The sequence below is a fragment of the Rhizophagus irregularis genome, chromosome 23, assembly GCF_026210795.1.
Source record: "Rhizophagus irregularis chromosome 23, complete sequence".
In the NCBI taxonomy this organism is placed as follows: Eukaryota; Fungi; Glomeromycota; class Glomeromycetes; order Glomerales; family Glomeraceae; genus Rhizophagus; species Rhizophagus irregularis.
In genome coordinates this window covers 329,059-352,006 of record NC_089451.1, presented here as the reverse complement: position 1 = coordinate 352,006, position 22,948 = coordinate 329,059, and the positions used below count along the sequence as shown (strand labels likewise).

The 22,948-nt window shown below is 40.5% G+C and overlaps 4 protein-coding genes across 4 annotated transcripts; all 4 read left to right on the top strand.

Moving 5' to 3' along the window:
* Positions 1 to 478: 478 nt before the first annotated feature.
* On the top strand, positions 479 to 970 carry OCT59_015043 (uncharacterized protein; the record flags this gene model as incomplete). Its single annotated transcript, XM_066139728.1, has 1 exon — positions 479 to 970. The coding sequence occupies one exon, from the start codon at positions 479 to 481 to the stop codon at positions 968 to 970; it is 492 nt and encodes a 163-aa protein (XP_066002576.1).
* An 82-nt stretch (positions 971 to 1,052) lies between these two features.
* On the top strand, positions 1,053 to 1,521 carry OCT59_015042 (uncharacterized protein; the record flags this gene model as incomplete). The annotated part of the gene is made up of 2 exons (XM_066139727.1): positions 1,053 to 1,306; positions 1,392 to 1,521. The coding sequence occupies 2 exons, from the start codon at positions 1,053 to 1,055 to the stop codon at positions 1,519 to 1,521; spliced, it is 384 nt and encodes a 127-aa protein (XP_066002575.1).
* Positions 1,522 to 1,629: 108 nt separating this feature from the next.
* On the top strand, positions 1,630 to 2,022 carry OCT59_015041 (uncharacterized protein; the record flags this gene model as incomplete). The annotated part of the gene is made up of 1 exon (XM_066139726.1): positions 1,630 to 2,022. One exon carries the CDS (start codon positions 1,630 to 1,632, stop codon positions 2,020 to 2,022), a length of 393 nt encoding a protein of 130 aa, XP_066002574.1.
* Positions 2,023 to 21,742: 19,720 nt separating this feature from the next.
* On the top strand, positions 21,743 to 22,251 carry OCT59_015040 (uncharacterized protein; the record flags this gene model as incomplete). Its single annotated transcript, XM_066139725.1, has 2 exons — positions 21,743 to 21,899; positions 22,187 to 22,251. The coding sequence occupies 2 exons, from the start codon at positions 21,743 to 21,745 to the stop codon at positions 22,249 to 22,251; spliced, it is 222 nt and encodes a 73-aa protein (XP_066002573.1).
* Positions 22,252 to 22,948: the final 697 nt, after the last annotated feature.

Sequence of the window (22,948 nt, the reverse complement as noted above, 5' to 3'; positions counted from 1 at the left end):
AAAGCGTAATTACAAGACACTCACCACAGATCAAACAGACCCGTTTACATTTCCAGAGGGCTATACACTCGACTCTATCATACCAGTAGGATCTGACCAGTGGCGATTCCAGTTTACAAACCCGGGTAATCCCTTCAAAGGTGAGTATCCCAGGATCGCCTCATTCTTATTAGCACGTGGTCGCAAAATCACATCTGAGGCAATTCAACCATACAAGGATAAAGTACGACGTATCCATACAGACGGATTTATTTTAGAAGAGCAGCCAGATAGCCCCGCGCTTTTCACTTGTTCAGAGAATGCAGATACGACTCTAAAGACTTTCAAGTTTGAAACCGCGGGATACTGCCATGTGAAAAATGCGAACAAGGTTATCTGGACATGATTGCTAAGAACTGGTAGGTTTATTTTTTACCGACATACCGTGATGGCATAATTGAATAAACCTATGGGATATATAATCTTACGAGATACCCAAATGCAAAACACCGACGGATTAGGTAGACAAGACGACGAAAGTTTCCACACGTGGGCTAGGCGCATTCAGAATGCTGTGCAATATTATGATACTTGTAGTAGAATAGGTTATAAGCGGCCACCTTATCCAAGGTCTCGTCAAGCTGTATATGCTTATATTGTGCACATTAGGAGAATAGTATCACGACTACCAAATAGGTGGTACTGTACCTACTGTAAATCTTTTATTGATCGCGGATGGGGAGCCGACGCTTCCATGGATCAAGCGGTACGACTACATTTATATAGTTGCCCAAAGCATTTTAATTTCGACTATTATACTCATCATGCTGAAATGATCCAGAAAGCCTTTAGGAGATATATAGAAAGAAGGAACAATAAAGCGGCTAGGATCATCCAGAAAGTCGCTATCCCCTGGTTATATAGACCAGGCTCTCCATTGATACAAAAGACCGAGCGACACTTCTACTGCCTCGCAGTATCCCAAGTGTAAACCCCGAGGTTCATATTTATTTTTTCTCATTCGAATGAACAGGTAACTGAAGATTTATATTTTTTACAAAGTACAAAGAATCATGTCAACATATACCGAATTCACAAGCATTGTTAACAGCATTGACAGCACTAGTGAGGAGGTTATTTACGAGGCATCGCGCATTCAGCCTAGTGTTATCACTGACGAAACTGTCCCCAAGATTATCCGCGCATTAAAAGATACTATAGTAGTTGCATTAGTATCTGGGTTTAGCAAAACCAGTTACCTCGTCCAGGACCACGTGAAGTATATCAAGCGAATCCAGACGGCAAATTCTCCTGTATCATATGTGAAGTTCGTGGCCAGAAAACTCTTCCCGATAATGCGGCATATACTGCTAAAATAGCAAAAATCTGCGAATCATACAAGAATAAACAAGCTCTCCCGATAAGCTTGAGGCCCTCTTCGAATTGTATTATAATGCGACTAAGAACTCATCAACCGGTCCCCCAAAGCGAGCTATTACTGCAAACGAGGCTGAGAAAACCTTAACAGAACTCCTTGCATAAGCGGCTCCTGTGGTCCTACGATTCTGTACGAATTTAGTCATATTTTTTATCCATGTGTAATAGGCATACAGTAATTGAAGATAGCTATAGTACAAGTAACATAACATCATGTTGGACCAATTACCAGTAGAAATAGTCGAATGCATTGTCGCAAAGATCCCGGATACTGACCTTATTGCAGTTAGTAAGGTAGATAGAGTGTGGTGGCAGGAAGTTCGTCGAGAGGCATATAAGAGGTGGAAAAATTATGCCACTACGATCGGGTATGTCCAAGCTCTTGGAAAGCCATTCAAAAAAGGGAATGTTGACTGGATAACATTTGAAGATGTAAATGACTTCTATAAAAGATGGATAGACCGCCTCACCGAGGATCAGCTTTATATTATGGAGAAAATGCTTAAAAATGGGATGGTCGTGGACCCCCAAGAGAGGGAAACCATAGAGCATGCATTAAGTGAACATAGATGGGGAGGCGATCCTTGGAGACTGGGAGTGGAATGAATGGACTCAACAGGAGTAAGCATTTTGTACTTGACTTTCGTAGGAATTACCCTGCAGAGTCATATTTTTTAGATCCGGCCGGAATTACCGCGTAATCCCGAATTACCGAAAAAGGAAATTTATGTTACACAAGGTTCCAAACGCATTCTTACCAAATCGATTTTTGTGGAACGGGTATCGCCCAAAAAGGAAATGATCTACGTACCGCATGAAGTCACGTGACACTCTACACATTTGTTCAGGGTATCACGTGACATGAACTCCGTTCACATTTTCTGTAATATAATCCATAGTTTTTCCATGAATGCTTTTTAGGCCAATAATCCAATAATTTATTCATCAGGTATCCTCGTGTTTTGCGACAAGGACTGATGACCATGTAACCTCATCATCAGGCATCCTCGCATTTTTTGACAAGGACTGATACCGCTGATCTATTAACCAAAAATTTTCGGAAAGAAAATTTTATATCTTCGTACTAACAACTCTTATATTTTACCCAACTCATACCTTCTAACATGTCTGGTAGAAATCTTGCTAGAAGAGGTGGCGGCAGCTATAATCCTAATAGTAATAAGGCTGCTCGTCAAGAAAAGAAAAATAACAAAAAACAACTCTCTGACAACTCTGGTTCTGATAGTGATAACACTTCCCAAAAACGTTCCCGTATTATTACAAAAGACTCCATGGATGAAGACTATGAAGATTTCGTTGCCGACGCGCCGGCTGACGGTGGTTTAGTTGGTTCAACTTCGACCGCTATTCCTCAACAAAATAATTCCCGCAGCACCGCCCAAGAAAATACTCAAGCCTTCTACCCCAAATAATTCTGCTGCGCCCACTGCGCCTGGCCAAGACGCGTCCTCTGGAACTAACGCGTCAATTCATGCACCTCGAAACAAAGAAAATAACTCATCCCCTAACGCGTCCCTTAATATGGACGAGACTGATGGTACATCACCCGATCAGGCTGTTGATCCCTCCCCTACTATTACCATTAATCGCCAAGATTTCCTGGCTGCGGCTGCGCCCAACTCCGCTCCCCAAACTCTAGAGTTACTTAAAACTAATAAGGCAATTATAGACACCGTTAACAACTTATTTTTAGAAACTTACGAATCATATACCGGTCGGGCTCGTATGACTGGTTCAGGGGACGCTAAGCGTCTCATCATACATTTTCATACTGCGGAGGCTCGTGATTTGTGTGTTGGAAGCACACACTCCATTTTTCCGGACCTACAATTCCACCTGTACGACCCCAAACAGCTCCGGTCCGATGAAGACCTCCGTGCAATTCAAGTCACGGATATACCGTTCTTCATTACTAAACCGCAACTCCAATCCTACTTCAAGAAATTCGGCAATCTCCTTGCCCTTCATCTCTACTCAAGGAAAGGTGCTAAGATGCAACAAGCTCGCATTGTCTATGATCATGCCGATGCCATCTCCCGTTTCACAACTCAATGGGCAGTTTATTGCTTTTCCACCTGCTTACGTGTTACTCCATGCCATTACTCTTTGGAACAAAAAGCTGCTCGTAGAGCGTTCGTAGCTGTTCTCTCTGGACTTCCCGCTAATACCAAAAATATCCATCTCGCTCCTTTGGTCAAAGAACATGGAGCAAAAGCTATTAACATTCCCCTTTCCCTAAATTCTTATAAACCCAAGCCTTGGGCTTATGTTACCTTCAACTCGCAAGAGACAATGGATGCCGCTATGGAGCAGACTATTGGTTTCCAAGGTCGTACTCTTCGATGGGTACATCCAACGATTCGAAAGCTCTTTGCCACCGTTGTGGTAAACTCGGTTGTGCTCCTACTTCCTGTCCACTTAATCAACGCCGTGGTCGTTCACGTACACGTGACCCTGTGGCTGCTCTTAAAGAACGCTTCAATATTGGCCAAAGGCCCGCCCAACAAAGAACGCCGCGCGATAATTCTCGTTCTCGATCTCGATCTAAATCCCGGGATCATTCTGCCTCTGCTCATCGTTCTAATTCCAACTCCAATAGTTCTAATAATAATAATTCCACTATTAATGCTAAGCCCTCCTCCTCCTCTGGCTCAACTAACTCCTCCTCAACTGCTCATGGACGTACACCTTCCAGCAACCGTAAAGGCAAAGATAGATCTGTTTCCTTTTCGTCCAATGCTCGTGCTCCGCTCCCCGATCCAAATTCTTCTAGTGCCCTTGAGGCTGCTCTCAACATTCTCAATGTTTTGAAGAACCTTCAACTAGATGTTGCTCGTGTGGAATCCCGCATCTCATCCCTTGAACTTAACAACCAACGGCTCTCTGCTATAGAAGCCCATTTAGGCATTAATCCTCCCTCTGCACCTGTCGTTAATACTGAACCTGATCGAATGGAAGAAGACCCTCCTGAAACCACTGGCACCTTAATCCAGCATCCCAATGCTCCTTTATCTGCTGGTTCAATGAAATCCTCTTCCCCTACATCTACATCCATCAAAGCCCCACACTCTGCTTCTGCATCCACTTCTAACCCTTCCCCGCAAGACGAATTGAACTCAGTTATTCAAGATCAAAAAGCGATTAAAGATACTTTACAATCACTCACTGGTTCCATTCAAGGTTTTATTGCTTCTCTTGGTGGTTCTCCCTCCGATCGAGCTTCTGCTCCTTCACAATAACTGACTTCTCACCTCTTTTCCCCGTACTTTATTATCATTGTGTTTTAATGTCAGACAATTTTAATTATGATACATTTGTTCGTAACCCACCCAACCCCGTAGATACTTATATTTTTTCAGAACATGAATCTTTATTTACTACATTAAATTCTTCCCATATCCCCAATTCCTTTAATATTTCATCCTTTAATATTAATGGCCTTCGACATAATAGCCAAGTTAAAATTGAACAAATTTCAAACTTTTTCAACCTTAAACATATTTCCTTTGGTGGTATCGTAGATACCCATTTATCCCCCAAGCAAATTCACTTTTTATCTAAACGCCTTCCTAATTATACTGTCTTTTCATCTGATATAGATAAAACTAAACAAGTCAAATCTACTGGTGGCGTTTCCCTTTTTATTGAAAAATCCCTTGCTTCTCATGTACAAGATTTTGTTTCACATTCTTCGCGAATTTTATCTGTTGACCTTTATTTCAAAGGCAACGTTAAATTGCGCATTTTTGTTATTTATATTCCTCCTGTTTCTGATTCTAAATTACGATCAGAAACCATTGACCTTCTTTTACAATTATTAGTGCAAACTAAACAACAAAATTTTTATCACGCCATTTGTGGCGATTTCAATATGCATTTAGATGCCTATTATCCTATTTATTTTAACCGCCCTTCTGTTGCTTCCCAACGAACTTATCGTTTGCTACATCATCTTTTATCTCATGGATATGAAGAAACTATTCCTGTTAACGCTTCTGATTCCTTAGGCACTTTTCACTGTGATGATCAAGTTACTCGTATAGACTATGTTTGGTCTTGTCCAATGCTTAAAAGCTTTGCTCTTACCTCCTATATATTTGACGCTCAAGACACCTGCTCTTCCGATCATAATCCCATCATCACTTATTTTGATGATTCACTCTTGTTTGCGTCTATCAAGGTTGCTCGCGCTAAACAACTTCAACGTCGAACTCGCCGCATATTCAAATTTGATTCAGTGACTGATCAACAATGGGAATTCTTCTCTACTCATACTGACTCTTTATGCGACGTACCGCCATCAACCTTCTCAACATGGCATATTAATCAACAATGCGAATATTTACATTCTCGTATATTGAAAGCTGCTAATGCTTCCCTTCCATCTGTTATAGTTGGTAATCAGCATACACCCATGATGCCCAAGGATTTAGAAGCCTTAACACAACATTATCGTTTTCTCAGCCGTCTTTTGCATTCGATACGTTTATTGCGAAAATATCCTTCTACTTATTATAATAGATATGAACGTACTTGGTCCTCCCATTTCATTCGACTTCAAAATATTTTACATCTTTATAAGAAGGTTATTCCTTCTCCCCCTACTTTGCCTGTTTCTTTATCCATTTGTAGGCAAGACGATTTTAAATTTCTATTAGACTCATTAAAGTTTATTTCTAGTGCCCTTTATGGCCTTCTTCTCCTTAAAGAAAAAGATTTCCAAGATCTTTCCATTCGTGCTAAATTGGATGATAGGGATAACAATTTTGAAACTGACATCTCTTCATTTATTGATTCCGCTCTTTCAAGAACTCGACGTCGTATTACCTTGGATCGTGTGTTTATCGACCACCCTACACATCCAAAATTATTGACAGACCCGCATGATATTGACGATGCCGTTATCGACCACTTCCAGAATTCCGTACCTATTAAATCATCTCCTCCAGATACCATTTCAACTCTTCCTGAAAAATGGTCTTCTGCTTATCACCCTATGGACGATGTGGATTCTTCAATTTACAATTCTTTATTGGATCCTCCTACTCTCGAAGAGTGGTTGTCTACGGTTTCTTCAATGCCTAATGACAAAGCTCCTGGTCCTTCCATGATTACTTATGAGATGCTTAAGCATCTGGGTTCAAACGCTTCTGCTCTGGTTTTAATCCTTGTCCAATCATGTCTTCGCATCGCAGATATTCCTGATTTATGGCGTCAGGCTATGGTCTTTCCTATCCCTAAACCTCACGAATGGAAATGTCAACTAAAGAATACAAGACCTATTACTCTGCTTGAAGTAATTAGAAAATCTTTGGTCAAACTTTTTTATAATCGTCTCGCTTCCATTTTGGCTTCAAATGAAGTTCTCAAAGGAGGTAACTTCGCCGGTCTCCCAGGTGGTTCTTGTCGCGACCCTATTGTCGTTCTTGAATCTATTATCCATGATGCTCATGTCAACAAATCGCCGCTTTGGATCCTTTCGCAAGATATTTCAAAGGCTTTCGACTCGGTTGATCTCAAGATGTTGCGTTTCGCTCTAGAACGCATTAAACTTCCTGCTTCTGCTACCAAGTTTATTTTATCCCTCTTCATGAAACGCTCTAATCGCGTTTTCACTGATCATGGAACTACTCCTTCTTACCGTGTTCGCATTGGTATAGATCAAGGCGAAGTTATCTCTCCTTTACTCTGGGTCATATATATAGACCCTTTATTGACTGTTCTCAAAAATGAAATGATGGATCCATATACGCTTCATGCTCCCTCTTTAATCAATCCTTTGGCTCAGACTAATTCAGATGGATTACGAATCAACAATTTGGTCTTTATGGATGACTCTACTCTAATTTCGTCATCCAAATCTGGAATGGAATCGATGCTCTCTATTACGGAAGAATTTTATCAAATCAATAATACTTCCGCTAATCACAACAAATATGTTTTAATTACTAATTCGTTGCCTCCCACTTCAGCTCCTTCGCCTTCTCCAGTCGTGTTTGACTTGCAATTATCTGGACTGAACAAAGTTCCTTCCATTTCTATTGTGCCTATTTCCATGAATAGTTCCTTCCGCTTCCTGGGCGTCTGGTTCAATGTTGCTGGATCTCGTGACTTTGTCAGAAAGCAAGTTGCTCGAGAATGTAACTCTTTCGCTGCTACCGTTCGTCCTGCCAAGTTATCTGCTAAACAAGTAGTTTATTTACACAACACTGTCCTTATTCCAAAATTGGAATATCGCATGCAAGTCACTCACCTCTCTGAATCTGAATGTACCTCGGCAACCAGCAGTATCCGTTCCTTGGTTAAACATAAGGCCAACTTTTCACGTGTTCTTCCTGATTCTATTCTGTTTTTGTCTCAAGGCTTGGGATTGATTTATTTATTTTTTTAACTAATTTATTTTTATTAGCTAATTCTTCTTCTTCTTTTATGAAAAATTTATTTTTATATAGATTACGTTTAATTCAATTTTCTTTTCTAATTCCTATTTCCCCATTGTTAGTTAAAGATTGGACTATATGGTCTAAACTTTTTGCTTTTAAACAGGATTATATCGCTTGCACTATTGCTCTCCTGACCACCACTCCCTTCAAGTTGTTGCGTTCACAACTTTCAACCTTGCCTGACCTTACTATGTCCGATGGTCATACACCTTTATATGATGTCATGACTCCAAAAATTTTTATTTCTTACTTCCGACGTCTTAGAAGTTTGCAACTTTATTACCTATCACAATTTATACGCCTCAAGGAACCCATATGATCACTTGGAACGTTTATCTATCCAATTTATTGAGCAAGAAAGGTCATCGTGTCCTCCCACACAAATGGTTCAATGACATTCATCAACGCGTCACTACTCCAGGTTCCAACTCTCTTCTTTTGGATCGGTTCTCTTCTGATGCTATTCCTTCCAATATCGACTTGGTCCCCGCCTTTGGTTCCTCTCGCAAATCCATGAAATGGATCGTAACTTTGGATGATGATGGCTCTCCTCTTTTTGGAAAACAGCTCAGTAAACAACAATATTCCTGCAAGATTGTCCATTGGACCTCTGATTGTGTGACTCGACCTAATGATGTTATCACGCTTACTCCTTGTCCCGGTTGTTCTAAACATGTACCGGTTACCCATACTAAAAGCAATCCAACAGATGTTACTCCTTTATGTATCATCCCAAAACTTTCTCCTCTTAGATCTTTACTTCTCCCAACAACGCAGGAGCGTATTAGACATGATACCATCACTATTACTTCTCCCTTTACTTGGGCGGACCTTGACGAGACTGTAAGATCCTATTATGGTCGTTTGGACATTCAACCTAATTTTTCACAAGAAGATGTGGTTACTCTCCCTTCTCTTTCTTCTCCTTCCTCTTTGGGTTCGGCTGCCCCTCTTGCTTTTGCTGCCTCACCGTTAGCGACTCCCCCTGATAACCATTATTGTTTTTATACCGATGGTTCTTTAATTAACCTTGGCACTCCTGATGTTTCTATGGGTTGGTCTTGGGTTCAAGTCCTAGATGGCGCTGGCTTTTTCCAATCTATCGCTGCTCACGCTCATGGAATTATTCACAATTGGCCTTCTTCTACAAGGGCTGAAATTGCCGCTATACATGCTGCTCTTACAGTCACTCCTCCCTCTTCAACGGTCACTATTCATACTGACTCTCAATCTGCCATAGATGGTCTCCGTCTATGTGCTACGTTTTCTTATTCCAATAGTAGGCTTTATTACAAGACCACCAATTTTGAACTTTGGGCTATTATTGAACGTCTCATTTCATCCAAATCTTTATCCGTCACAGCCGTTAAAGTGAAAGGTCACTCTGGTAATTTCTACAATGACTACGCGGACTCGTTAGCCAACTCTGCGCATACTTCCTCTTCAGCAATTCTTCTTTCTGATCTGGATCAAGTATCTCCTCACGATTTCGTATTAAAATATGATGATGTTTTATGCGAATCTAACCCACGACGTCTATTCAAGCAATATTCGCAAATGCTGTGGATGCATAGATTAACGCGTTTATCGCGATTTAACTTTACCATTGCTTTATCTTCCATCTCAGACTTCGTAATCGATTGGGATCTTACCTGGTTCACGTTAAATGCTGAACCTCAGCATGATGCTTCTTTTACTCGTGCTCATGCTTCCTCTCATCGAACCTTCAAATTCAAACTCTTTTTGGAAGATTTACCTACCTTGGAACATCTTAAAAGAATCCGCCCGGACTTGTATATCGACATCTTATTATGTCGTTCATGCCTCGACTCCAAGGAAGATTTCATGCACTTATTTATGTGCAAATGTAGACGATTCGCTATGGAACAGATTCTCCTCTCCTACCAAAATCACTTTATCAACAAACTTCAAGAAGCTGGTGATCTTGTTAACAAAGATCCGTCTCTAATTATTAACAAATTTAAATCTCTTCCTTGCTGGTCCTTTTCTTCTTCAAATTGGACTTCATATAGCCTTGTCCGTGGCTGCCTTCCGAAATCCTTTGTCGAATTTTTCGAAGAACTTTCTATTCCACGAAATTCTGCGATGAAGGTTATCTCTGCTATCCACAATCACTTTATCCAAAAGGTCAGAAAACGAATTTGGCTACCGCGTTCCTATGATAAATCTAAATGGGAAGACGTGATGAATATTACTCAACAACTTAAACTTTCTCGGCCTTCTAATTTGCCAAAGTCCACGTACTTACCTTTCTCAACTTTACCTCCTCCGACCCTTTCCGACGCCGCACGTGACTCCGATGTTGATTATTTAAAGAACTCGATGAAATATGGTTTGCCTTGGTTTAATCACTATTCGGGTTTTATGGGTCGTCTAACGGTGCAACTTACTAACAGCTTTAGCAGGGTGGTGTGTCGATTTTAACAATGGGCGCATTGTTCGTTGGTTTGTTTGCATAGTTGCCTCTTCTTAGGTTGAAATATATTTAGGCGGGGATCAGGATAGTTTTAGTGTTATGCGATTTTTCTTTTTGAATTATTTTATAGCTTTATTACTGTTTTGGAGACTATATAGTTTTGTTTTTAGTTAATTTTATTTTTCTTTTTTGTACTTTGAAAATTTTATTTTATTTTTGTAAGTTCGTTAAATAAATTTAATAAAGATAAAGGCTGCTATGCCATGTTTGCCTTGACAAGGACTGATGATATGATAGGACTGATAGATCTCTTACTGCCGATCTATTAACCAAAAATTTTCGGAAAGAAAATTTTATATCTTCGTACTAACAACTCTTATATTTTACCCAACTCATACCTTCTAACATGTCTAGAAACTTTGCTAAAAGAGGTGGCGGCAGTTTTAATCCTAATAGTAATAAGGCTGCTCGTCAAGAAAAGAAAAATAATAAAAAACAACTCTCTGACAACTCTGGTTCCGATAGTGACAATAACTCTCAAAAACGTTCCCGTATACTTACAAAAGACTCCATGGATGAAGACTATGAAGATTTCGTTGCCGATGCGCCGGCTGACGGTGGTTTAGTTGGTTCAACTTCGATTGCTATTCCTCAACAAAATAATTCCCGCAGCACTGCCCAAGAAAATACTCAAGCTTCTACCCCGAATAATTCTGCTGCGCCTACTGCGCCTGGCCGAGACGCGTCCTCTGGAGCTAACGCGTCTATTCATGCACCTCGAAACAAAGAAAATAACTCATCCCCTAACGCGTCCCCTAATAAGGACGTGAATGATGGTACATCGCCCGATCAGGCTGTCGATCCCTCCCCTACCATTACCATTAATCGTCAAGATTTCCTGGCTGCGGCTGCGCCCAACTCCGCTCCCCAAACTCTAGAGAAACTTAAAACTAATAAGGCAATTATAGATGCCGTTAACAATTTATTTTTAGAAACTTACGAATCATATACCGGTCGGGCTCGTATGACTGGTTCAGGGGACGCTAAGCGCCTTATCATACATTTTCATACTGCGGAGGCTCGTGATTTGTGTGTTGGAAGCACACACTCCGATTTTCCGGACCTACAATTCCACCTGTACGATCCCAAACAACTCCGGTCCGATGAAGACCTCTGTGCAATTCAAGTCACGGATATACCGTTCTTCATTACTAAACCGCAACTCCAATCCTACTTCAAGAAATTCGGCAATCTCCTTGCCCTTCATCTTTACTCAAGGAAAGGTGCTAAGATGCAACAAGCTCGCATTGTCTATGATCATGCTGATGCCATCTCCCGTTTCACTACTCAATGGGCAGTTTACTGCTTTTCCACCTGCTTACGTGTTACCCCATGCCATTACTCTTTGGATCAAAAAGCTGCTCGTAGAGCGTTTGTAGCTGTTCTCTCTGGACTTCCCGCTAATACCAAAGATATCCATCTCGCCCCTTTGGTCAAAGAACATGGAGGAAAAGCCATTAACATCCCCCTTTCCCTAAATTCTTATAAACCCAAACCTTGGGCTTATGTTACCTTCAACTCGCAAGAGACAATGGATGCCGCTATGGAGCAGACTATTGGTTTCCAAGGTCGTACTCTTCGATGGGGTACATCCAACGATTCGAAAGCTCTTTGCCACCGATGCGGTAAACTCGGTTGTGCTCCTACCTCCTGTCCGCTTAACCAACGCCGTGGTCGTTCACGTACACGTGACCCTGTGGCTGCTCTTAAAGAACGCTTCAACATTGGCCAAAGGCCCACCCAACAAAGAACGCCGCGCGATAATTCTCATTCTCGATCTCGATCTAAATCTCGGGATCGTTCTGCTTCAGCTCAACGTTCTAATTCCAACTCCAATAGATCTAATAATAATAATTCCAATATTAATGCTAAGCCCTCCTCCTCTTCTGGCTCAGCTAACTCCTCCTCAACTGCTCATGGACGTACACCTTCCAACAACCGTAAAGGCAAAGATAGATCTGTTTCCTTTTCGTCCAATGCTCGTGCTCCACTCCCGGATCCGAATTCTCCTAATGCTCTTGAGGCTGCCCTTAAGATTCTTAATGTTTTAAAGAATCTTCAACAAGATGTTGCTCGAGTGGAATCCCGCATTTCAAATCTTGAACTTAACAATCAATGGCTATCTGCTATTGAAGCCCATTTAGGCATCAATCCTCCCTCTGCACCTGTCGTTAATACTGAACCTGATCGAATGGAAGAAGACCCTCCTGAAACCACTGGCACTTTAATCCAGCATCCCAATGCTCCTTTATCTGCTGGTTCAATGAAATCCTCTTCCTCTGCATCTACATCCAACAAAGCCCCACACTCTGCTTCTGCATCCACTTCTAACCCTTCCCCGCAAGACGAATTGAACTCCGTTATTCAAGATCAAAAAGCGATTAAAGATACTTTACAATCGCTCACTGGTTCCATAAAAGGTTTTATTGCTTCTCTTGGTGGTTCTCCCTCCGATCGAGCTTCAGCTCCTTCGCAATAACTGACTTCTCACCTCCTTTCCCCGTACTTTATTATCATAGTGTTCTAATGTCTGACAATTTTAATCATGATACGTTTGTTCGAAACCCACCCAATCCTGTAGATACTTATAATTTTTTGGAACATGAATCTTTATTTACTACATTAAATTCCCCCCCTATTCCCAATTCCTTTAATATTTCATCCTTTAATATTAATGGCCTTCGACATAATAGCCAAGTTAAAATTGAACAAATTTCCAACTTTTTCAACCTTAAACATATTTCCTTTGGTGGTATCGTAGATACCCATTTATCCCCTAAACGACTTCATTTTCTCTCTAAACGCCTTCCTAATTATACTGTCTTTTCATCTGATATAGATAAAACCAAACAAGTCAAATCTACTGGTGGCGTTTCCCTTTTTATTGAAAAATCTCTTGCTTCCTACGTACAAGATTTTGTTTCACATTCTTCACGTATTTTATCTGTTGACCTCTATTTTAAAGGCAACGTTAAATTGCGTATTTTTGTTATTTACATCCCCCCTATTTCTGATTCTAAATTACGATCTGAAACTATTGATCTCCTTTTACAATTATTAGTGCAAACTAAACAACAAAATTTTTATCACGCCATTTGTGGCGATTTCAATATGCATTTAGATGCCTACTATCCTATTTATTTTAACCGCCCTTCTATTGCTTCTCAACGAACTTATCGTTTGCTACATCATCTTTTATCTCATGGATATGAAGAAACTATTCCTGTTAACGCTTCTGATTCCTTAGGCACTTTTCACCGTGACGATCAAGTTACTCGTATAGACTATGTTTGGTCTTGTCCAATGCTTAAAAGTTTTGCTCTCACCTCCTATATATTTGACGCCCAAGACACCTGCTCTTCTGATCATAATCCCATCATCACTTATTTCGATGATTCACTCTTATTTGCGTCTATCAAGGTTGCTCGCGCTAAACAACTTCAACGTCGAACTCGCCGCATATTCAAATTTGATTCAGTGACTGATCAACAATGGGAAATTTTCTCTACTCATACTGACTCTTTATGCGACGTACCGCCATCAACCTTCTCAACATGGCATATTAATCAACAATGCGAATATCTACATTCTCGTATATTGAAAGCTGCTAATGCTTCCCTTCCATCTGTTATAGTTGGTAATCAGCATACACCCACGATGCCCAAGGATTTGGAAGCCTTAACTCAACATTATCGTTTCCTCAGCCGTCTTTTGCATTCGATACGTTTATTGCGAAAATATCCTTCTACTTATTATAATAGATATGAACGTACTTGGTCTACTCATTTCATTAGACTTTAAAATATTCTACATCTTTATAAGAAGGTTATTCCTTCTCCCCCTATTTTGCCTGTTTCTTTATCCATTTGTAGGCAAGACGATTTTAAATTTCTATTAGACTCATTAAAGCTTATCTCTAGTGCCCTTTATGGCTTCCTTCTCCTTAAAGAAAAAGATTTTCAAGATTCTTCCATTCGTGCTAAATTGGATGATAGGGATAACAATTTTGCAACTGACATCTCTTCATTTATTGATTCCGCTCTTTCAAGAACTCTACGTCGTATTACCTTGGATCGTGTATTTATTGACCACCCTACACATCCAAAATTATTGACAGACCCGCATGATATTGACGACGCCGTTATCGACCACTTCCAGAATTCTGTACCTATTAAATCATCTCCTCCAGATACCATTTCAACTCTTCCTGAAAGATGGTCTTCTGCTTATCACCCTATGGACGATGTGGATTCTTCAATTTATAATTCTTTATTGGATCCTCCTACTCTCGAAGAATGGTTGTCTACGGTCTCTTCAATGCCTAATGACAAAGCTCCTGGTCCTTCCATGATTACTTATGAAATGCTTAAGCATCTGGGTTTAAACACTTCTGCTTTGGTTTTAATCCTTGTCCAATCATGTCTTCGTACCGCAGATATTCCTGATTTATGGCGCCAGGCTATGGTCTTTCCTATCCCTAAACCTCACGAATGAAAATGTCAACTAAAGAATACGAGACCTATTACTTTGCTCGAAGTAATTAGAAAATCTTTGGTCAAACTTTTTTATAACCGTCTCGCTTCCATTTTGGCTTCAAATGAAGTTCTCAAAGGAGGTAACTTCGCCGGTCTCCCAGGTGGTTCTTGTCGCGACCCTATTGTCGTTCTGGAATCTATTATCCATGATGCTCATGTCAATAAATCGCCGCTTTGGATCCTTTCGCAAGATATTTCAAAGGCTTTCGACTCGGTTGATCTCAAGATGTTGCGTTTCGCTCTAGATCGCATTAAACTTCCTGCTTTTGCTACCAAGTTTATTTTATCCCTCTTCATGAAACGCTCTAATCGCGTTTTTACTGCTCATGGAACTACTCCTTCTTACCGTGTTCGCATTGGTATAGATCAAGGCGAAGTTATCTCTCCTTTACTCTGGGTCATATATATAGACCCTTTATTGACTGTTCTCAAAAAAGAAATGATGGATCCATATATGCTTCATGCTCCCTCTTTAATCAATCCTTTGGCTCAGACTAATTCAGATGGATTACGTATCAATAATTTGGTCTTTATGGATGACTCTACTTTAATTTCGTCATCCAAATCTGGAATGGAATCAATGCTTTCTATTACGGAAGAATTTTATCAAATTAATAATACTTCCGCTAATCACAACAAATATGTTTTAATTACTAATTTGTTGCCTCCCACTTCAGTTTCTTCGCCTTCTCCAGTCGTGTTTGACTTGCAATTATCTGGACTGAACAAAGTTCCTTCCATTTCTATTGTACCTATCTCTATGAATAGCTCTTTTCGCTTCTTAGGCGTCTGGTTCAATGTCGCCGGTTCTCGTGATTTTGTCAAGAAGCAAGTCACTCGTGAATGTAATTCCTTCGCGGCTATCGTTCGCCCTGCCAAACTATCTGCAAAACAAGTTGTTTATCTGCACAATACCGTCCTTATTCCGAAGCTGGAATATCGTATGCAAGTCACTCACCTCTCCGAATCTGAATGTGCCTCAGCAACCAGCAGCATCCGTTCCTTGGTTAAACATAAGGCCAACTTTTCACGAGTGCTCCCTGATTCTATTTTGTTTTTATCTCAAGGCTTGGGATTGATTAATTTATTTTTTCACCAATCACAAACACATTTAACTAATTTGTTTTTATTAGCTAATTCGTCTTCTTCTTTTATGAAATATTTATTTTTATATAGATTACGTTTAATTCAATTTTCTTTTTTGATTCCTATTTCTCCTTTGTTAGTTAAAGATTGGACTATATGGTCTAAACTTTTTGCTTTTAAACAGGATTATATCGCTTGCACCATTGCTCTCCTGACCACCACTCCTTTCAAGTTGTTGCGTTCACGACTTTCAACTTTGCCTGACCTTACTATATTCAACGGTCATACACCTTTATATGATGTTATGACTCCAAAAATTTTTATATCTTACTTCCGACGTCTTAGAAGTTTGCAACTTTATTACCTATCACAATTTATTACGCCTCAAGGAACTCATATGATTACTTGGAACGTTTATCTATCCAATTTATCGAGCAAGAAAGGTCATCGTGTCCTCCCGCACAAATGGTTCAATGACATTCATCAACGCGTCACTACTCCAGGTTCCAATTCTCTTCTTTTGGATCGATTTTCTTCTGATGCTATTCCTTCCAATATCGACTTGCTCCCCGCCTTTGGTTCCTCTCGCAAATCCATGAAATGGATCGTAACTTTGGATGATGATGGTTCTCCTCTTTTTGGAAAACAGCTCAGTAAACAACAATATTCCTGCAAGATTGTCCATTGGACCTCTGATTGTGTAACTCGACCTAATGATGTTATCACGCTTACTCCTTGTCCCGGTTGTTCTAAACATGTACCGGTTACCCATACTAAAAGCAATCCAACAGATGTTACTCCTTTATGTATCATCCCAAAACTCTCCCCTCTTAGATCTTTACTTTTCCTAACAACGCAAGAGCGTATTAGACATGACACCACCAATATTACTTCTCCCTTTACTTGGGCGGACCTTGACGAGACTGTAAGATCCTATTATGGTCGTTTGGACATTCAACCTAATTTTTCACAAGAAGCTGTGGCTACTCTCCCTTCTTCTTCTCCTCTTCCCTCTTTGGGTTCAGCTGCCCCTCTTGCTTTTGCTGCCTCACCGTTAGCGACTCCTCCTGATAACCACTATTGTTTTTATACCGATGGTTCTTTAATTAACCTTGGCACTCCTGATGTTTCTATGGGTTGGTCTTGGGTTCAAGTCCTTGATGGCGCTGGCTTTTTCCAATCTATCGCTGCTCACGCTCATGGAATTATTCATAATTGGCCTTCTTCTACAAGGGCTGAAATTGCCGCTATACATGCTGCTCTTACAGTCACTCCTCCCTCTTCAACGGTCACTATTCATACTGACTCTCAATCTGCCATAGATGGTCTTCGTCTATATGCTACGTTTTCTTATTTCACTAGTAGGCTTTATTATAAGACCACCAATTTTGAACTTTGGGCTATTATTGAACGTCTCATTTCATCCAAATCTTTATCCGTCACTGCCGTTAAAGTGAAAGATCACTCTGGTAATTTCTACAATGACTACGCGGACTCATTAGCCAACTCTGCGCATACTTCCTCTTCAGCAATTCTTCTTTCTGATCTGGATCAAGTATCTCCTCACGATTTTGTTTTAAATTATGATGATGTTTTATGCGAATCTAACCCACGACGCCTGTTCAAGCAATATTCGCAAATGCTGTGGATGCATAGATTAACGCGTTTATCGCGATTTAACTTTACCATTGCTTTATCTTCCATCTCAGACTTCGTAATCGATTGGGATCTTACCTGGTTTACGTTAAATGCTGAACCTCAGCATGATGCTTCTTTTACTCGTGCTCATGCTTCCTCTCATCGAACCTTCAAATTCAAACTCTTTTTGGAAGATTTACCTACCTTGGAACATCTTAAAAGAATCCGCCCGGACTTGTATATCGACATCTTATTATGTCGTTCATGCCTCGACTCCAAGGAAGATTTCATGCACTTATTTATGTGCAAATGTAGACGAATCGCTATGGAACAGATTCTCCTCTCCTACCAACATCACTTTATTAACAAACTTCAAGAAGCTGGTGATCTTGTTAACAAAGATCCGTCTCTAGTTATTAACAAATTTAAATCTCTTTCTTGTTGGTCCTTTTCCTCTTCAAATTGGACTTCATATAGCCTTGTCCGTGGCTGCCTTCCGAAATCCTTTGTCGCATTTTTTGATGAACTTTCTATTCCACGAAATTCCGCGATGAAGGTTATCTCTGCTATCCACAATCACTTTATCCAAAAGATCAGAAAACGAATTTGGCTTCCGCGCTCCTATGATAAATCTAAATGGGAAGACGCGATGAATATTACTCATAAACTCAAACTTTCTCGGCCTTCAAATTTGCCAAAGTCCACGTACTTACCTTTCTCAACTTTACATCCTCCGACCCTTTCCGACGCCGCATGTGACTCCGACGTTGATTATTTAAAGAACTCGATGAAATATGGTTTGCCTTGGTTTAATCACTATTCGGGTTTTATGGGTCGTCTAACGGTGCAACTTACTAACAGCTTTAGCAGGGTGGTGTGTCGATTTTAACAATGGGTGCATTGTTCGTTAGTTTGTTTGCATAGTTGCTTCTTCTTAGGTTGGAATATATCTAGGCGGGGGATCAGGATAGTTTTAGTGTTATGCGATTTTTTTCCTTTTGAATTAATTTTATAGCTTTATTACTGTTTTGGAGACTATATAGTTTTGTTTTTAGTTAATTTTATTTTCCTTTTTGTACTTTGAAAATTTTAATATTATTTTTGTAAGTTCGTTAAATAAATTTAATAAAGATAAAGGCTACTATGCCATGTTTGCCTTGACAAGGACTGATGACGATGTCACTTGGTTATTGTAAATTGAAGATAACAATTAGGTATGTAGACACGTACAGAAAAAAGACATGTCATACCCTTATATAACTAATCCTATAACCGGACGTCCAATCCGTGTTGGTGGAGATACCTTTAATCGAATAGTTATGGAATCCCATGATTATATCGATGGAAGGCTTGTCCGTAGACAAACCGTACCGCTCCACCTGGGAACAACCTGTATATTTAAATACAGATACAGGACGCTATATTCAACACGTACTAGAACGTATCATAGACTGGTTGAGAGTGACTACGAGGTAGTTGAGGACTACTACCTTGTTCATTCTGAAGAGGAGGAGCTTATAGAGGAAATCATCAATGAAACGCGCTATAATGAGGAAAATCTTGATGGCCAGCGGTTAACTTTCAATAATATACAACAAATCAGAGCCGCTATTCAAGCTGACCAAGATGAATATGATGATTTTATCTTACAGCAAGATACGACTAACGGGACACCTTCCTCCGGTCCTTCCGGTCGTCCACGAACTTTGGAGGACCATGCCCCGAGACTTGCAGAGCTTAATATTGAGTTGTGTAGGGAATGTCTCATGCCTGTGAGCCCAAGTGACTTAACGGACAAGTTGTGCAAGGACTGCGCTTCCTAATGGTCAGTCCTCCGGTCCTCCGGTCCTCCGGTCTTTCCAACGGTCGATTCCTTAATGCCAGTTATTTTTTTTTTATACAAATGACAGGTATTTAAAGATAACAATATATAAAAAAGATTGTGAAGGATACTAAGTGAGCGAATAATCAAAGAAAGATAGCCATGTCAACATCAATCGTAATAAACCAGTGTCAGAACTGTGGAGTATTTTCTGCAAAAGCGGCATATAGAGGATTATCCAGCGTGTTGTATAGACAGATTATAAAGAAGATTGGCGACGAGAGTGAACCTTTACAAGCCTTGGGACTTGCCAGGGATAAGTTGGTCCAGATTATCCGTCGGGCAAGTAATGCGGATTTTACGCAATTATTCACACAAAGACTGGATATGAAAATTATGGACGGAGATTCATACGAGGATACTAGAAAGTGGCTTCTTGAACAGCTTATAGCCGAATTGGATGTGACAGTGGGGAAATTGCCTTATATCAGTTCTTACGGAATACATACCCGGATGGTATTGACGAACCCTTTACTACATTCTATGAAAACTATGTAAGTCATGTAAGAAATCCGATGACTAAGAACTTTGCTTCGAGCCGCCGGAGCTATTGGGTTAAAAGCTAGGATGCTACGGATTGACTTCGAAGGACGTAAAAAAGCGCCATGATTCTTAGGGCTTCTGCGGAAGAACTTCACGAGATGGGTTGCTAAAGCAGCCAGATTCTTACAAAATACTATTGATCCCTACTCGTAATGCTCGACGGTCCATATGACCCTTAGAAAAGATCTGTAAAAGAACCCCGATGCCTTCTATTAATTTTTTATTATCCAAAGGGTGACTAGACTTCAGGACTTCATATCGGGAGAATAACTCCTTTACGGTCTCAGGTTTTGGAATTTCAGTCTTCGTGGTCCTATCCCGTACTTTCGCTAAGAAGTTTTGGAAGTCTGATCCCAAGGTCTTACCAGATAGTCCGTAGGCTTCCCGAAAGACGTACTTAATCCAGGTATCTGCGTTCTTAGCTATAACACCAGATACGAGAAGGTGTTTTCTCTCTTTAGGCGACAGATATTCCCGAGCAAACTCGATTAGCTGGGAGGACTTTTTTGCTTCAGCTACAGCTTTCTGGCCATAGGAACTAAACTTTGATCGAACTGGGTTCAAACTCGGATTGAACTTCGATCGAACTGAGTTCAAACTCGGATCGAACGGGGATTGAACTGAGATCGAACTAGGATCGAACTGAGATTGATCGGTGATCGAACTGAGACTAGTATCCCATCTAACCCGAATAGATAACGGATCGCTCTTGGATCTTCTAAGATCAAATACTATAAATTCGCGTTGTAGAGTAAGGTCATCGATTACTGGAGCTAGTGACTCCGATTCTTCTGTATACTGGCGGATGATCCTCTTAGTATCGGTCAAACTTCCGTGACCTCCATGTAGGGAAATATAATTCACATTTTCACGAATAGCCTTGGGAATGGTAAAGAATCTTTGGGCCACATAGATACATGAGATATTTTTGTGACGCCTGTGTGTAAAAAATCCAGTGATGAGATCCTGGGTTTTTTTAGGCGCATCCATCAAATCCTCGAAGATTACCACAGTAGCCTGGGTGGAGTTGAAGTCCTTAACATTTGGAATCTCACTATGGGATACTGCGGTAAACGGAATTTCTTCTTCTTTGAAAAAATCACGTATGACTGCCCACTTCGGTTCATCGAGGTATCTGCCAACTAGAATTACCGCATCACATAATATGTACCTTTTGCCATCCTCCTTTGCCTTCTTGTCTCCCATTAACAAATTAATAATCATAGTTGTCTTACCCGAGTCAGAACTTCCTGCTACGGCAAGACGGAAAGGCCATGATGGGGCAAACTCATTACCCTGTCTCGAGTCGGTCGTGTACTCATCCAAATTGTATACATAAAGATCCATTTGAATTTTATTCTATCTTAGTTTAAATACGATGTCGACACCAATTGCAATTTATACTCCTTCAGAGCCTACTGGACCGCCTCCTAGGGATTTGCGTGATATGAATAATATACCATTAGTTGCGGTAATTAAGGATCTAACAGATTTTTTAACTGTCAGTGATCGCATGGTTGTTAATCGAGATGTACAAAATGCAAACCATCGTCTTAAACATGCTCTTAATTTATTAATTCATCGCTGTAGAGAAACATACGAAGAACGCGATATATTAAAAGCGGAACGTGATCGATCTCGAAAAGAACGTGATGAATTACAAGATGAACTCGAGGTTCAAATGGGTTTGTTAGGTCTTACACAAGATGAGCTAAATAACGTACAAGATACTATTACTAGTTTAGAAGCTAATTTGGCTGAATTGGAACGTGAGTTTGGTGGTATGCGGACGACTAATCGTTGTCTTCAGCAGCAATATAATCTTATGAGAGGAGAACGTAATAGAGCTATAGGCGAGCGTGATGCAGCACGAAATCGGCTTGTATATGCCAATAATCGGGTTCTTTTTGGAATTCGGACATTGGGACGTCTTAGGAATCGACTTTTCCAACAAATAGCCGCTCTGCGTATCCAAGTACAATGGTTTCGGATTAGACAATTGAACCTTCCTCCACCTCCTCTCAACCATCCACAAAATACGATATGGCTGCCGTTGGTATAGCTGCCCCTATATTTCATGGTCAGGAAGATGAAGATCTTAATCTTTTTATTGATAACTTTTTAGAGTATATTAATACCGTTGGTATTGATCCATTGGATGATGCCGGTGCACCTCCAGGTCGGGTGTGAGCGATGGGGGTTCTTCGTAGCTGTATGAGAGATGAAGCAGCGAGGTGGTTTGATGCAGAACTTACTGGAAAAAATTGGGAACTCTCAAATATTCAATTAGTGGCTACTGCAAATGGTGGAGCCGGTGCTACTCGCCGAGCGTTCAGAGCTTTAGCTGTTCCTGAGGTTGCTAATGGATTACATGTTGGTACTTACTTACCCGGGTCTGATGCTGATGTATATTCAAGGGTTGCAGGTAATGCGGCGGTAACCGTTGGAGATGCATTTTTCCCATCACGTGCTGATATCGTTAGAACGAATTTTAAAGTTGAAGAGCAGTGGAGGCGTGCGGGCGGACGTCCTACTCATCAACCCGTTAATGGGTTGGGAAATCATGGAGGTCCATTTAATGCTGCTATCCAGAATCAACCAATAGTCTTACAGGGGATTCTCCTAGATCAAGCATTTATGCATATGCGTACAAATTTTCCAACCGTCATGGAAGAAAGACTTCAGATACGATTTAGTAACCTTTACCAGGAACAAGATGAACCTGTTCGATCTTACTATAAGCGAGTTGAGAGGGCTGGAGATATTGTAGGATATAATCGAATTATGGTTACTGACCAGTTCTATAGAGGACTTTTGCCAGAAAACGTTATTGAAGCTTCCAGAATCGGGCGGCACCTCTTAATACATTAATCGATAGATTGAGTGA